The sequence below is a fragment of the Hemitrygon akajei genome, chromosome 12, assembly GCF_048418815.1.
Source record: "Hemitrygon akajei chromosome 12, sHemAka1.3, whole genome shotgun sequence".
NCBI lineage: Eukaryota > Metazoa > Chordata > Chondrichthyes > Myliobatiformes > Dasyatidae > Hemitrygon > Hemitrygon akajei.
The window spans coordinates 20913696-20929665 of record NC_133135.1 but is presented as its reverse complement, the minus strand read 5'-3'; the positions used below and the strand labels follow the sequence as shown (position 1 = coordinate 20929665).

The 15970-nt window shown below is 41.0% G+C and overlaps 1 protein-coding gene across 5 annotated transcripts in view; it reads left to right on the top strand.

Annotated features, from left to right (window-relative positions):
* LOC140736770 (ecotropic viral integration site 5 protein homolog) overlaps positions 1-15970 on the top strand; it is a 270604-nt gene that overhangs the window by 57730 nt on the left and 196904 nt on the right. The window contains exon 1 of one of the 5 annotated variants that reach the window (XM_073062682.1): positions 2942-3014. The exons of the other annotated variants lie outside the window; for them this stretch is intronic. Within the exon in view, the coding sequence (XP_072918783.1) occupies positions 3001-3014 (14 nt within the window). The 5' untranslated portion in view covers positions 2942-3000. Of the gene's footprint in view, positions 1-2941; positions 3015-15970 lie in introns of those variants that run through there. 5 annotated transcript variants of the gene reach the window in all.

Here is a 15970-nt window from a genome sequence, read left to right as displayed (position 1 = left end):
TTTTACCGAGGCTGATCGTCAAGCCGAACAATTTAGATGCGGCGGAGAATCTGCTGACCATTGTTTGTAGGTGGTCCTGTTGGTGCGTCATGAGTGCGCAGTCATCTGCAAAGAGCGCTTCTATGAACAGCTTTTGGAGGGTTTTTGTGTGTGCTGCAAGGCGACGTAGGTCAAAGAGTGACCCGTCCAGGTGGTATTTGATATAAATGCCCATAGGTCTCATACGCCTCTTCCATGACAACATGACTGGAGAGATTCTCTCAGCTGACGAACCTAGCGAGAAATTTGACATCTCCAACGGCATTAAACAGGGCTGTGTGCTTGCACCAGTACCTTTCAACCTTTTCTTCACTCAAGTACTAATGCATGCCGTGAAAGACCTAAACCTGGGCAATTTTTCCAACAATAGGATAGCCAAAAGTGTACATAATACTCTAGGTATGGACTTGCCAACGTCTAGTACAACTGCAGTGTAACGTCCCAACTTCCATACTCAATACCTTGACTACTGAACGTCAGCATATCAATGCCTCTTTTACCTCCCTGTCTACCTATGATGCCACTTGTAGAAAACTATGTATTTCTTGGTTCCTCTGGTCAGTAACACTCACCAGGGTCCTACCATTCACTGAAATTCCTAGTCTGAGGTGACTTCTCAAAATGTAGCTCATACTAGTCTACAGTGGCCCTTCAAGTCCAATTGAGCCAGAAGCCTCGCTCTTATGGGCAACCATGAGGTGGAATGGTGTGCGAGACAGTACTGTTTGTTTCTGGATAACCTGCACTTAGTGGCCTCTTGACAGTTTTCAAATATTTTTAATTATCTCTTAACTGAATTTAGAAGTAGTTGAAATGAATCAAAATATCGTAATGCATACTTAACTGATAAATTAGCTAGAAATATTAAGTATGACAAATACACTTGAAACAAAAGCCAAATCATTTACCTGTCATTTATTATTGTGAGATATCATACAATATGTTATTTTGAATTAAATTGTCACCGACTTGGACTGTGCTTCACTATTTGCTGCTTAAGGCTGCAGTAAGCTCTCCTATTCACCAAATGGGATTACACAAAATGTGATGGCCTTGGCTAGGGTAAAACTGAAGAGTCAGATGTGAAGTATCTCCAACTCTTCATCAAAATACAAGTGATGGCCACCCAAGGGTTCTTTAATAGATATAGAGGTGGTACAAAAAGTCAGGAATGTGATGAGGTTTGGTTTTTTATCTGTCATGAGTTCTGGAGAGAACTTGTTCGTGCCAGTATTTTCAAACGGCTTTGTTTTGTGTTGCTAACTTGACTTTGCTCAAATGTATTGCAGGGTCCTTGAGAACAGCACCATTGTAATTATGTCACCAGTTTAGTAAGGTAAAGGCATCAATTACAGATGCATTGACATGAATTCACACCTTCAATGGAGTATGTAAATTCAGAGTTGAGTAAATGTTCATGCCAGAAATTGTAAGTATACACAACAAAAGTAATGGATTGATATTAAAAGCTTAGTTTGTTCATCATTGTCCTTTAGAGATTAAAATCCTGTCCTTTTTCATTTGGGCCTTGAAACAACAGATTCATTGGAATGTCTGACCCTTAGTTGCCCTTTGAAATGACCACCCTTGCCATGCAACTGTTTCAAACAGATATTGACCCAACCATCAGATTTGGATACCACAATGCCAAAAATGCTTGTTACTGGAACCACCCAACAGTCAAGCAACGATCTGATTTCATTCACGCTGAAAGAAGCATACATTTTGGCCAAAGTACCCATCATTGTCCCTGGATGTGTCCTATTTCAGCTGCACAACAATCTTCCAGAGAAACCGGTGAGGTGGTGTACAATTGGAAGATAGTGATCCTTGATAAAATCAGAACATACACAAGCACTTATGGCAGCTTTGACCTTCTGAACACGATTCTCTGCCTCCATACCTTGTAGGTTGGTTCTCATTTCTGTTGACACCATTTTAAGGATCACAGAGTAAGCAGGGGCACAGGAAGTATTCTGTTTTGGGGACTTAAGTGTCCTTCACTGACTATGGTTTGGTAGATCCATTGCTGGTTAAGATGCCAAAATACAGGTTGAATGACTGGGCCTGTAGTTTGCAGGAGAGAACCAACTTTTAAAAAAAGAGAAAACTACATAACCTCATCTTCTACCATTCATCTTACAAGTACTTGATAGTATTGGTAGGAGTGACCAGTGGACATTCCTAGGTGGGGAGCCATAGTCTGTCTTCAACTTGGGGCAACCCTGAATTTTGTTTTGTGGCGAGGCCACTATGCCAAAAGGGATAGTTTAAAAACAGATTCAGCTGAAACTAGCACTCCTAGATTTTGTCAAAACTATTGTAAACATTTAATTTTGTGGAAAAAAAATTAAAAAGCTGAAAAAAAAAGATTAACAAGCCATTTAGATTCAATAGCCTTGGAAAGATTTAAGGGATTGTTAGTGTCGGGATGCTCTGATATGAAAGTTTTTATATTAGCAAACCCTTGCCTGAGTCTCCTGTGGCTGTTCATTGGCATTCATATCAGGGGCAGAGAAGATTCCCTACGTCTTCTCTAATTGGTCAAGACCAAGTGCCGGACACGTAGACTAAATATACACTTGCACACAGAACAGTAGGAGGAATGCAGAGTTTTGGTGAAGCCGGCTGCCCAGCAATTAATCACTGGAGATTTTTGCTTTCACACATGGACATATGGAAACCTCGAAATGATATTCGGTTATGAAGGGGCATTGGGGCAATACAATTCTGTTTGTATTGCTCAGTTTGCAGGCAGGCTGCAGCAATGTCTGATACAGAGTGAAGGTCTGTATGTTATTGCAACTTTATCATGACATGCTCAGTACTTGAAAATGAGATATGGTTAGTGGGAGGAGACTCACTTGTTTAAAGTCCAGATGGCAGAGCTAGACCTTATTTGTTCAGGCTAACTGGACAGTGTGCTTGTTGATTTTTATTTTGAAGTTGCTTTGGAGAATTATGAGCCTCGTAAGGTAGGGGGTATTTTCATTGACAGGTGTTTCATTTTATGTAGTAGCTGACCATTATTCACGGCTTGCCAAAACATATTGTTCAGTGAAGTTGATTATCTTGATATTCTAATCAATGATTTCCAATTTGTTCAATTGACTTAATATTCTTTCACCATTTTTCTCACTATTTAAGCCTATCAATCTTTGATTCTGTGTAATGAGTTTTATGAGCCAGATGAATGGCAACTGTCATGTTGCCTCACAGAGCAAGCATCTGGGGGTTGTATGGAGGCCTGGTGTGGGAGTTAAAGGCAGGCCATGATGGGAGTGATTGTGAAGATTGCTGAGGTAAAAATGTTGTGAACGTGTTTTTGTCCATTTATGTGTGTAATATGTTTGAACTTGAAGTGTATGTCTGCAGAGCAGAACCTAGCCACCAATTGTTTTACCATCCTTGCCACTGAACAGGGGTGGTCTGTGGAGATTATGCAGTGATACCTCTTAGTAAAAGGACTCTAGCACAGGCGTGTTACACTCACTAATGGAGTGAAAGCAAGTTACCTTTTATCCAGAATGTTTGCCTTACAAGGTGACCTATGCTTAACTATATTGTACAAGTTGATTACTTAGTAGCACAAATTGTTTTTGGAAAACAGCAGCAAGTAATGAGATTGGAGGCTAAAGGGATAAGAAGAAGTAAGTTTAAAAAAAACTGGTGACCTATCCAGAGATGAATCAAATGAAAGTGCTACAGAAGTTGGAGATTAGTTTCCATATCGCTTTTGGCAGAGAAGGAATATTTTAAGAGCTGCTTTTAAAAATGGTGTTGTTTAGGAGTACAAGTTTATTGTCAAAGTCAAACATACCCATGGGTATAAATGGTATGAAATTGAACTTTTGACTGCTGAAGCATAGTATATTATAAACAGGTTCATGGCAGATGCTATCTCTCTGGCCCTACACATTTTTTTGGAGCATTTGGATGGTAAAGAAAGCTAAGTTATCCTATTGTTTATTGACTACTGCTCTTTCTTCAATACTATAATTCCAATCAAACTCGCCTGCAAACTCCTGGATCTGGGACCCAACACTTCTCTTTGTAATAGTGAATTTGATTTCAAATCTCTTACTATATTTTCTTTCAGTTAGTCCTGACGAAGGGTCTCGGCCCAAAATGTTGACTGTGCTTCTTCCTATAGATGCTGCCTGGCCTGCTGTGCTCCACTATCATTTTGTGTGTGTTGCTTCTCTTTGTAACCTGACACTTGACTTCCTGACCAAAACATTGCAACCATAAAGGATATGCAGCAACATCTCTGCCATGATTATTCTCAATGCTGATTCCTCACAAGGCTGCATTCTCAGCCCTTAACATACTTATATCCTCTTGATTCCATCTACAAATTTGCACATGATATTTCCTTAGAAGACCTCATCTCAAATATTGATGAGTCACTGTGCAAGAGGGAGATAGAGAGCAGAATGACATGGTTCATGACAACACCTTTCCCTCAATGCCAGCAAAACAAAAGAGCTGGTCATTGACTTCAGGAAAGAGACATTGCACATTTTCCAGTTTACATCAGTGGTTCCAAATTTGAGAGGGTTCAGAGCTTCAATTTCCCAGGAGTAAACATCATCAGTTGCTTGTCTTATTCCATCCATGTTAGTGCTCTGGCCAAGAAAGCTCACCAGTACCACTGGTTCCTTTGACCCTCACTAATTTTTATCAATGCTCCACTGAAAGCATCCTATCCAGGAGCATCATGCCTTGGTATGGCAAGTGCTATGCCTGTGACCACAAGTAACTGCAGAAGAGTGATGGACACAGCTCAGTGCATTATGGAGACCAGCCTCTCTATACATAGTTTATGTACATTTCCCTCTGCCTTGGTAAAGCAGCCAGCTTAAGCTAACACCTTAACCAACCTGCACATTCTGTTTTTTCCATCAGTCAGAAGATACAAAACCCTGAATCTGCATAACACCACACTCGAAGGACAGCGTCTATCTTTCTGATGTAAGACGTATTGAATGGCCTGATACAATAGATGGTCTCTTGACCTCACAATCTACGTTGCACCTTATTGTCTACCCATACTGTTCATTCTCTGCTACTATAACACTTTATTCTGCATCTGTATTGTTTGACTTTGTACTAGCTTCAAGCACCGTTGGAATGAATTAATCTGTAGGAACAATATACATGACAAGTTTTTCACTATGCGTGCTAATCATAAATGAATTTACTAATTTACAGTTGACCCATTTACATGAAAAACATGTACATGAGCTTAAATTAACATTTTTATTTTGTCATTTATATATAAAATAAGTTAAGCACATTAGTGCAAATTAAGGGAAATATTATCTGAGATAGAATTAGAGTTTTTCAGGAATGTGAGTTGTGAGATATAGTGGAAAAATAAGATGAAAGGGAGCAAACAGGATTTGGTCTGCATGATGTCCTGTCAATTTATTTATTATTTGATTATATTGAATCCTGAAGCTGGTGCTACCAGTCTGGGCCTTCAGCAGATGGTAAGACCATAAGCCAATAAGGTCTGCTTTGCCATTTCATCATGGCTGATTCATTTCCCGATCAACCCCATTCCCCTGCTTCCTTTAGACAGCATGGCTAATCAAGAACTTAACCTCTCCATTAAGTACACCCAGTGACCTGGCCTCCATAGCCACCTCTGGCTATGAATTCCACAGATTCACTACCCTCTGACTAAAGAAATTCCTCCTTATCTTTGTCCTAAATGGGTGCCCCTCTACTCGGAGGCTGCGCCCTCTGGTCCTAGACTACCCCAACATAGGAAACATTCTCCTCACATCCACTCCATCTAAGTATTTCAACATCTGACAGATTTTTGAGATTTCCCCCCCCTCCCAATTCTTCCAAATGTCAGCAAGTACAGGCCCAGAGCCATCAATCGCTCCTCATACGCCTTTCATTCACGCAATCATTCTTGTGAACCTCCAATGAACCCTTTCCTTTCTTAGATAAGGGTCCCAAAACTGCTCACAATACTTCAAGTGATGCCTCATCAGTACCTTAAGAAGCCTCAGCATTACATCATTGCTTTTATTTTTTAGTCCCCTTGAAATAAATGCTAACATTGCATGTGCCTGCTTCACAATCGACTCAACCGGCAAATTAATCTTTAGGGAATTCTTCACAAGGACTCAAGTTCCTTTGCACCTTGGATTTTTTTTTGAATTTTCTCCTCATTTAGAAAATGGTGAATGCTTTTTATTCCTTCTACCAAAGTGCACGACCATACACTGTATTCCATCTGCCACTTCTTTGACCAAATCTGTCAAAGTCCTTTTGCAGGCTCCCTGCTTCCTCAACACTACCTGCCCCTCCACCTATTTTCATATCGACCACAAACCTGGCCACTAAGCCATCAATTCCACCATCGAAATCATTGCAATATAAAGTAAAAAGAAGCGGTCTCAGCACCGACCCCTGTGGAACACCGCTAGTCATTGACAGCCAATTAGGAAATGCTCCCTTTATTCCCACTCTTTGCCTCCTGCTGGTCAGCCAATCACCTATCCAAGCAAGTGTCTTTCCTGTAATACCATAGGCTCTTGTTAAGCAGCCTCACGCGCAGCACCTTTGCAAAGGCCTTCTGAAAATCCAAGTACACAATATACACCAATTCTCTTTTGTGTATCCTGCTTGTTATTTCCTCAAAGAATTCCAGCAGGTTCCAGGCAAGATTTTACCTTGAGGAAAATGTTGATTTTGCCCTATTTTATCGTGTGCTTCCTGAACACTAGGGCGTGGTCCATTTGGTCCAAGTGAATTGTCTATCTTCAGACGTTTCAGTTTCCCTAGTAATAGCAACTGCACTTGCTTCTGTCCCCTGATGCTCTTGAAATTCTGGCACATTGCTAGTGTTTTCCACAGTGAAGTCTGATGCGAAATACTTAATGGTGCTAGGAAGTTTGTGAACCCTGTAGAATTTTCTCTAAATTTCTGTGTAACTATGACTTAAAATGTGATCAGATTTTCATGTTAGTCCTAAAACTAGATAAAGAGAACCCAATTAAATAAATAATACAAAAAATATAATACTTGCTCATTTATTGAGAAAAATGATCAAATATTACATGTTTGTTGGAAAAAGTATGTGAACCTTTGCTGTCAGTAACTGGTGTGACCCCCTTGTACAGGAGTAACTTCAATCAAACCTTACTGGTAACTGTTGATCAGTCCTGCACATTGGCTTGGAAGAATTTTAGGCCATTCCTCCTTAGAAAATTGCCTCAACTCTGGGATGTTGGTGGGCTTCCTTGCATGAAGCGCTTGCTTCAGATCATTCCACAACTTGTTTTTTATAGGATTAAGGTCAGGACTTCGACTTGGCCATTCTAAAACACAAATATTCTTTTTAAACCTTCTTGTTGTTGATTTACTCTTGTCTTTCCAACCATTGTCTTGTTGCATTATCCAACTTCTATTAAGCTTCAGGTGGTGGACTGCTACCCTGACATTCTCCTGTAAAGTGTCTTGATACAATTTTGAATTAATTGTTCCCTCAACCATTGCAAGCTGTCCAGGCCCTGCAAGCAGCCCCAAACCATGATGCTCCTTCCACCATGCTTCACATTTGGGGTGAGATTTTGCTGTTGGTGTGCAGTGCCCTTTTTCCTCGAAGCATAACAGTGAGCACTTCTACCAGAAAGTTCAACTTTTGTCTCATCTGTCCACAAAACATTGTCCCAGAATTGTTGTAGAACATCCAGGTGGTCTTTGCAAACTTGAGGTGTGCAGCAATGTCTTTTTTTGAGAGCAGTGGTTTCCACCATGGTGTCCTTCCATGAACACCATTCTTGTTCAGTGTTTTTCTTATAGTGGACACATGAACAGAGACTTTAGCAGGTTCTAGAGATTTCTGCAGGTCTTTTGCTGTTACTTTTGGGTTCTTTTTCACCTCCTTCACCATTCCAGTGTGCTCTTGGTGTGATCTTTGCAGGACGCCCAGTCCGAGGGAGAGTAGCAACAGTACTGAATTTCCTCCATTGGTAGACAGTTTCTCTTGCTGTGGACTGATGAACATTCAGGTCTTTAGAAATGTTTTTGCAGCCTTTTCCAGCTTCATGCATCTCTACAATTCTTCTGAAGTGCTCAGAAAGTTCTCTTTTTTCTTTATATATCTGAAAAAATTTATGGCTGGCTTACCTTAATATTTCATCTATTCCTCCCCCTCCCCCGTAGCTTTTTTGGTTGACTTCTGTTGGTTTTTAAAAGCTTCCCAATCCTCTTAACTTCCCACTAATTTTTTCACTCTTACACTCCCTCTCTTTTGCTTTTATGTTGGCCTTGACTTTCCTTGACAGCCACGGTTGGGTCATTTTGCCTTTAGAATATTGCAGCTTTGGGATGTATCTAACGTGTACCTTCTGAATTCTGAAACTTTAGCCATTGCTGTTCTGCTGTCATCCCAGCTAGTGTCCTCTTCAACCAAATTTGGGCAGCTCCTCTCTAATGCCTCTGTATTTCTATTTACTCCACTGTAATACTGAAACATCTAACATTAGCTTCTCCCCCTCAAATTGCAGGGTGAATTCTATCATATAATCTGTGATACCTAGGGGTTCCTTTACCTTCAGCTCAAATCCTGTTCATTATACAACACCCATTCCAAGTGGGCTCAACTACAAGCTGCGCTAAAAAGCCATCTTGTAGGCATTCTACAAATTCTCTCTCTTGGGATCCAGCTCCAACCTAATTTTCCCAATCTACCTGCGCAATGAAATCCCCATGACTATCGTAACATTGACCTTTTGACACGCCTTTTCTAGCTCCTGTTGTAATTTGTAGCCCACGTATTTGCTACTGTTTGGAGGCCTGTATATAACTCACATCAGGGTCTTTTTCCCTTGGAGTTTCTTAATTCTACCCATGAGAATTCTACATCTTCTGATCCTATGTCACCTCTTTCTAAGGATTTGATTTCATTTTTACCAACAGAGCCACACTACTACCTCTGCCTAGCCTGTCCTTTTGATACAATGTGTATCCTTGGATGTTAAACTCCCAACTATAGTCTTTCAGCCACAACTCAGCAATGCCCACGATATCATATCTGTCAGTGTCCAACTGTGCTACAAGATCATCTTCTGTATGTTGCGTACATTCAAATACAACACCTTCAACCCTATATCCATCACTGTTTTCGATTTTTGTCTGGCTTTTACACTGCAACTCATCCTACTGATTGTTATTGTGCCTTATCATCTGCCTGTCCTTCCTGACCATCCTCTATTTGTAAGCCAGCAGCCCTATCCTTAGTCTGATCACTCCAGTTCCTATTCCCTGCCAAATTCGTTTAAACCTAATCGAACTGATGCAAGGGGAAATCTTACTTGACCTCATTAGACCACAAATGCCAGTCCTGCGGAAGGGTTTCGACTGTACAGATGCTACCTGGCCTGCTGAGTTCCTCCAGCATTTTGTGTGTATCCTCATTAAATTCCATGTAGCAGCTACATTTCTACATGCTAAGAATGCTGGGAGTGATCATTGTGTGCTCCTTATGGAGGTAAAGTACTTCCTTCATGCTTAGGGTAGAATTCATTGTGTTGTGTCGCCATCCTTTTGTGCCAAATGGGATAGATTCAGAATAGGCCTCAAGGCATAAACCTGGGCATACGTGAGGCAACTGCATTTCCTGCAGTATGCAACTAACATACTACTTACTGTCATAAAACCAGTGTACAACGTGTGATTTAGCAAACAGTGTGCATTTATGTTAACAATAGCTCCAAAATGTTGGGTGAACAGGAATTTAGACTACACACTAAACTATGGGAGCACAATATGGGAGCCATCACTAAACTGTCACAACCATTGAATCAACTTAAAACTCTGCAATTATGTGGTGGATGCCAGAATCAAAACTTCCTGGAACAGGAGACTCCAAGAATATTTCTTTTCTAATGATAGTGGAATGTAGAACATCACGATTCTCTTCAGCCAAAAGTACCTAGCTGATTTCTCTGCTGCTTCATCAGGTTTCATTGTTACAAATGCCAATGTGGTCAGAATCTGAGCCAAACAGTGTAAGTGATTTCTCCGTGTGCTGTGATGTTAAATGCTGTTGCTATCGTGAAATAAATGTTTGTCATGTCTCAAAGTAGTTAGGAGTGACCTGCATAACTTCAATGTTAACAATCTAACGGAATACTTAACATTTTAAATATAGTGCTAACATTAAGAATCTCAGTATGTCAAGGACAAAGACACCCATTAGATTGGCAGCCCAACCACCACACTAAGCATTCATTTAATCTTTTGTTGGTATATCATCACTGCCAGGTGCATCACCTTAGTTATAGGGAAAGATTTTGAGGGATATAGTTGAGATGAATGCATGCAGGCTCTTTTGCCTCAGTTTGGGTGAAACTGGAGCTAGAGGTCATAGATTTAGGGTGAAAGGTAAAATATTTAAGAGGGATTTGAGGAGAAGCTTCACTCAAAGGGTGATGTGAATATAGAATGAGCTGCCAATGGAAGTGGTCAATGCACATACCAATCCTCATAGAGGGATCAGAAGTGGAGAGAGTGAGCAGCTTCATGTTCCTGGGTGTTGAGGATCTAACCTGGTCCCAACATATCGATGTAGTCATAAAGAAGGCAAGACAGCAGTTATACTTTATTAGGAGTTTGAAGAGATTTGACATGTCAACAAATACACTCAAAACTTCTATAGTTGTACCGTGGAGAGCATTCTGACAGGCTGTATCACTGTCTGCTATGGAGGGGCTACTACACAGGACCGAAAGAAGCTGCAGAAGGTTGTAAAAGTAGTCAGCTCCATCTTGGGTACGAGCCTACAAAGTACCCAGGACATCTTTAGAGAGCAGTGTCTCAGAAAGGAAGCGTCTGTTATTAAGGACGTCCAGCACCCAGGGCATGCCCTTTTCTGACTGTTACCATCAGGTAGGAGGTACAGAAGCCTGAAGGCACACACTCAGTGATTCAGGAACAGCTTCTTCCCGTCTACTATCTGATTCCTAAACGGACATTGAATTTTTGGACACTACCTCACTTTTCTTTAGCATACAGTATTTCTGTTTTTGTACTTTCTAAAAATCTATTCAATATACGCAATTGATTTACTTGTTTTTTAACTATTTTTTTTTCTCTGTGCTAGATTATGTATTGCATTGAACTGCTCCTAAGTTAACAAATTTCATGTCACATGCCAGTGATAATAAACCTGATTTTGACATTCAATTATAACATATAGAAGTTTGGATAGGTACATAGATGAGAGGGTGTTTGGAGGGATATTGTCCCGCGTGCAAGTAGATTGGACGAGGCAGGAGATGAGATAGGACTAGATAGGCTAAACAGCCTGTGTCTGTGTTGTACTCCAATGGACTGGGGCCCCAAGATCGGCAATGCTAATAATCCAAAATGTGTCAGTGTCCACAACGATGCTGCAGCTTGGAAACAGAATGAAAAGGAAATGACTAAAATCCATAACTAAAGCAAAAACAAACATTAAAATAACTTCCAAGCGGAATTTAAACTAGCAACTAATTAATCTATAATTTGTTATCAAACTAGATCAGACAACATCCCATCAGCAGGATACCAAGTTGTATACCATGTTGTATAACCATGAATAATCAAACAGCCCTAAAGTGTTTACATTATCACTGGGTGGTGTACCACTTTAAAAAAAAAATTATTCATGGGATGCAGCAAGACACAAACTGCCCTTGAAAAGCTAGTGGAAAGCCACTTTTTTCACAACTGCCATTCACCAGTGCTTTTGCATAGGAGCTTGCAGGATTCTGATCTAATGATTAAAGAACAGAAAACAGACTTTCAAGCTGGTATGGTTTAAGACTCAGAAAAGAATGTTCTAGTAGTAGTATACCCGTGTACCAATTAGTCTTGGTTGCTCTGCATTGTGGAAGTTACTGGTCTGGGATGTACTGTCAAAGGAGTTTCCTGAATTCCAGTGTGCTTCAAGAGCCACAACGTAATGTTGTAGCTCTATAAAACTCTGGTTAGACCACTCTTGGAGTATTGTGTTCATTTCTAGTTGCCTCGTTTTCAGAAAGATGTGGAAGTTTTAGAGGAGATTTACCAGGATGCTGCCTGGTTTAGAGAACGTGTCTTATGGGAAAAGTTTCGTGAGCCAGGGCTTTTCTTTTTGGAACGAAAGAATGAGAAGCAACTTGTGGTGTGTAAGATTATAGATATAATGGACAGCCAGTGCCTTTTTCCCAGGACAGCAATGGCCAATACCAAAGGACATTTTGAATTGACTTTATTACTTACATCCTTCATATACATGAGTAAAAATCATTGTTGCGTCTCCATCTAAATGTGCTATGTGCAATTTATAGTAATTTGTAATAAATAGTATGTATGACAGGACAGTCAATATAACATAGAAATACAATTGTATTGGCGTGAATTAATCAGTCTGATGGCCTGGTGGCAGGAGCTGTCCCGGAGCCTGTTGGTCCTGGCTTTTATGCTGCGGAATCGTGTTTAAAGTGAGTACAGCAAAGTTTCAGGGAGATAGACAATAGGTGCAGAAGTAGACCATTTGGCCCTTCGAGCCTGCACCGCCATTCTGAGATCATGGCTGATCATCTATCAATACCCGGTTCCTGCCTTGTCCCCATATCCCTTGATTCCCCTATCCATAAGATACCTATGTAGCTCCTTCTTGAAAGCATCCAGAGAATTGGCCTCCACTCTACCTTCTGAGGCATGCATTCCAGACCCCCACAACTCTCTGGGAGAAGAAGTTTTTCCTTAACTCTGTCCTAAATGACCTACCCCTTATTCTCAAACCATGCCCTCTGGTACTGGACTCTCCCAGCATCTAGAACATATTTCCTGCCTCTATCTTGTCCAATCCCTTAATAATCTTATATGTTTCAATCAGATCCCCTCTCAATCTCCTTAATTCCAGTGTGTACAAGCCCAGTCTCTCTAACCTGTCTGCGTAAGACAGTCCAGACATCCCAGGAATTAACCTCGTGAATCTACGCTGCACTTCCTCTATAGCCAGGATGTCCTTCCTTAACCCTGGAGACCAAAACTGTACACAATACTCCAGGTGTGGTCTCACCAGGGCTCTGTACAAATGCAAGAGGATTTCCTTGCTCTTGTACTCAATTCCCTTTGTAATAAAGGCCAACATTCCATTAGCCTTCTTCACTGCCTGCTGCACTTGCTCATTCACCTTCAGTGACTGATGAACAAGGACTCCTAGATCTCTTTGTATTTCTCCCTTACCTAACTCCACACCGTTCAGATAATAATCTGCCTTCCTGTTCTTACTCCCAAAGTGGATAACCTCACGCTTATTCACATTAAACGTCATCTGCCAAGTATCTGCCCACTCGCCCAGCCTATCCAAGTCACCCTGAATTCTCCCAACATCCTCATCACATGTCACACTGCCACCCAGCTTAGTATCATCAGCAAATTTGCTGATGTTATTCTCAATGCCTTCATCTAAATCGTTGACGTAAATTGTAAACAGCTGTGGTCCCAATACCGAGCCCTGTGGCACCCCACTAGTCACCACCTGCCATTCCGAGAAACACCCATTCACCGCTACCCTTTGCTTTCTATCTGCCAACCAGTTTTCTATCCATGTCAATGTCTTCCCCCCGATGCCCTGAGCTTTGATTTTACCCACCAATCTCCTATGTGGGACCTTATCAAATGCCTTCTGAAAATCGAGGTACACTACATCCACTGGATCTCCCCCATCTAACTTCCTGGTTACATCCTCGAAAAACTCCAACAGATTAGTCAAGCATGATTTGCCCTTGGTAAATCCATGCTGGCTCGGCCCAATCCTATCATTGCTATCTAGATATGCCACTATTTCATCCTTCATAATGGACTCCAGCATCTTCCCCACCACCGATGTCAGGCTGACAGGTCGATAGTTCTCTGTTTTCTCCCTCCCTCCTTTCTTAAAAAGTGGGATAACATTAGCCATTCTCCAATCCTCAGGAATTGATCCTGAATCTAAGGAACATTGGAAAATGATAACCAATGCATCCGCAATTTCCAGGGCCACCTCCTTTAGTACCCTAGGATGCAGACCATCTGGACCTGGGGATTTGTCAGCCTTCAGTCCCATCAGTCTACTCATCACTGTTTCCTTCCTAATGTCAATCTGTTTCATTTCATCTGTTACCCTATGTCCTTGGCCCATCCATACATCTGGGAGATTGCTTGTGTCTTCCTTGGTGAAAACAGATCTAAAGTACCGTAGATTTCGCACTACAGAGCGCACCTGATTAAAAGCCGCTGGCTCTAATTTTAGAAAGAAAATCAATTTTGTACTTGTACAAGCCGCACCGGATTTTAAGCCGCAGGTGTCCCACGTTGTAATATGAGATATTTACACAGAAAGATATTACACGTGAGGATTTTTTAACTTTTAATTAAATCCATATGGTAACATAAACAAATACATATTGCAAATGCTTTTTTTCGAACCGTGCCTCTAACACGGCTACTTTTAAATATACATACGTATCGGTAACACACAAATTACGTTGCATATACTTTTTTACTGAACAGTGAACGAACAACATTCCAATATCTCCTAACGACGTAAAAAAATATATACTGCAGCCTACCAGGAAAAGTTATTGATCGCCTTTAACTTAAAAGCAGCGTTTTCGCTCGGGTAATGTGCTCGGCTAATGTGCTCGGCTAATGTGCTCCCCCCCACCTTCCCGTTTATCGCAAACCGGTATTTCCCACAAAACGCGCCGAAACCGGATGTGATGTCATAGTATCCCGGGATGTACAGAAAACAAATAGATAGATAGATAGATACTTTATTCAACTAGAAAATACTAACAAATGAATTACTAAGCGAAAATATTATAAACTAAATAACTGCCATAAAGGCAGCACAATGCTTTTCTTCGAGTGTTTTCCATGTTGATGAGGGTGAGTACAAATGACTGATTTACAATAATTTAATTGTGAAAGTGCGCTTGATTTATCGTACAATTTCATTGGACCTCTGTGAACTACTCATCAATTTTATTGGTCTACTGTTACGAGGCAAAATGTTTTTGGCGGCATGAAAAAAAAATCATGCATTAGCCGCACCGTAGTAAAGGTCGCAGTGTTCAAAGCTGTTCAAAGCATGGGAAAAAAGTAGCGGCTTATAATCCGACATCTACGGTACTCATTAAATTCTACTGCCATTTCTCTGTTTCCCATAACAATTTCACCCAATTCATTCTTCAAGGGCCCAACATTGTTCCTAACTATCTTCTTTCTCTTCACATACCTAAAAAAGCTTTTGCTATCTTCCTTTATATTCCTGGCTAGCTTGCGTTCGTACATTTTTTCTCCCCGTATTGCCTTTTTAGTTAAGTTCTGTTGTTCCTTAAAACCTTCCCAATCATCTGTCCTCCCACTTACCTTAGCTCTGTCATACTTCCTTTTTTTTTAATGTTATGCAATCTCTGACTTTGTCAACCACTGTGGCCCCTTTCCCCCCTTTGAATCCTTCCTTCTCTGGGGGACGAACTGATTTTGCACCTTGTGCATTATTCCCAAGAATACCTGCCATTGCTGTTCCACTGTCTTTTCTGCTAGGATATCCGTCCAGTCAACTTTGGCCAGCTCCTCCCGCATGGCTCCATAGTTTCCCCTGTTCAACTGCAACACTGACACCTACGAGCTGCCCTTATCCTTCTCAAATTGCAGATAAAAACTTATCATATTATGATCACTACCTCCTAATGGCTCCTTTACTTCAAGATCACTTATCAAATCCTGTTCATTACGTTACACTAAATCCAGAATAGTCTTGTCTCTGGTCGGCTCTCGTATAAGCTGTTCCAAGAATGCATCCTGTAGGCACTCTACAAACTCCCTATCCTGTGGTCCAGCACCAACCTGATTCTCCCAGTTCACCTGCATGTTGAAATCCCCC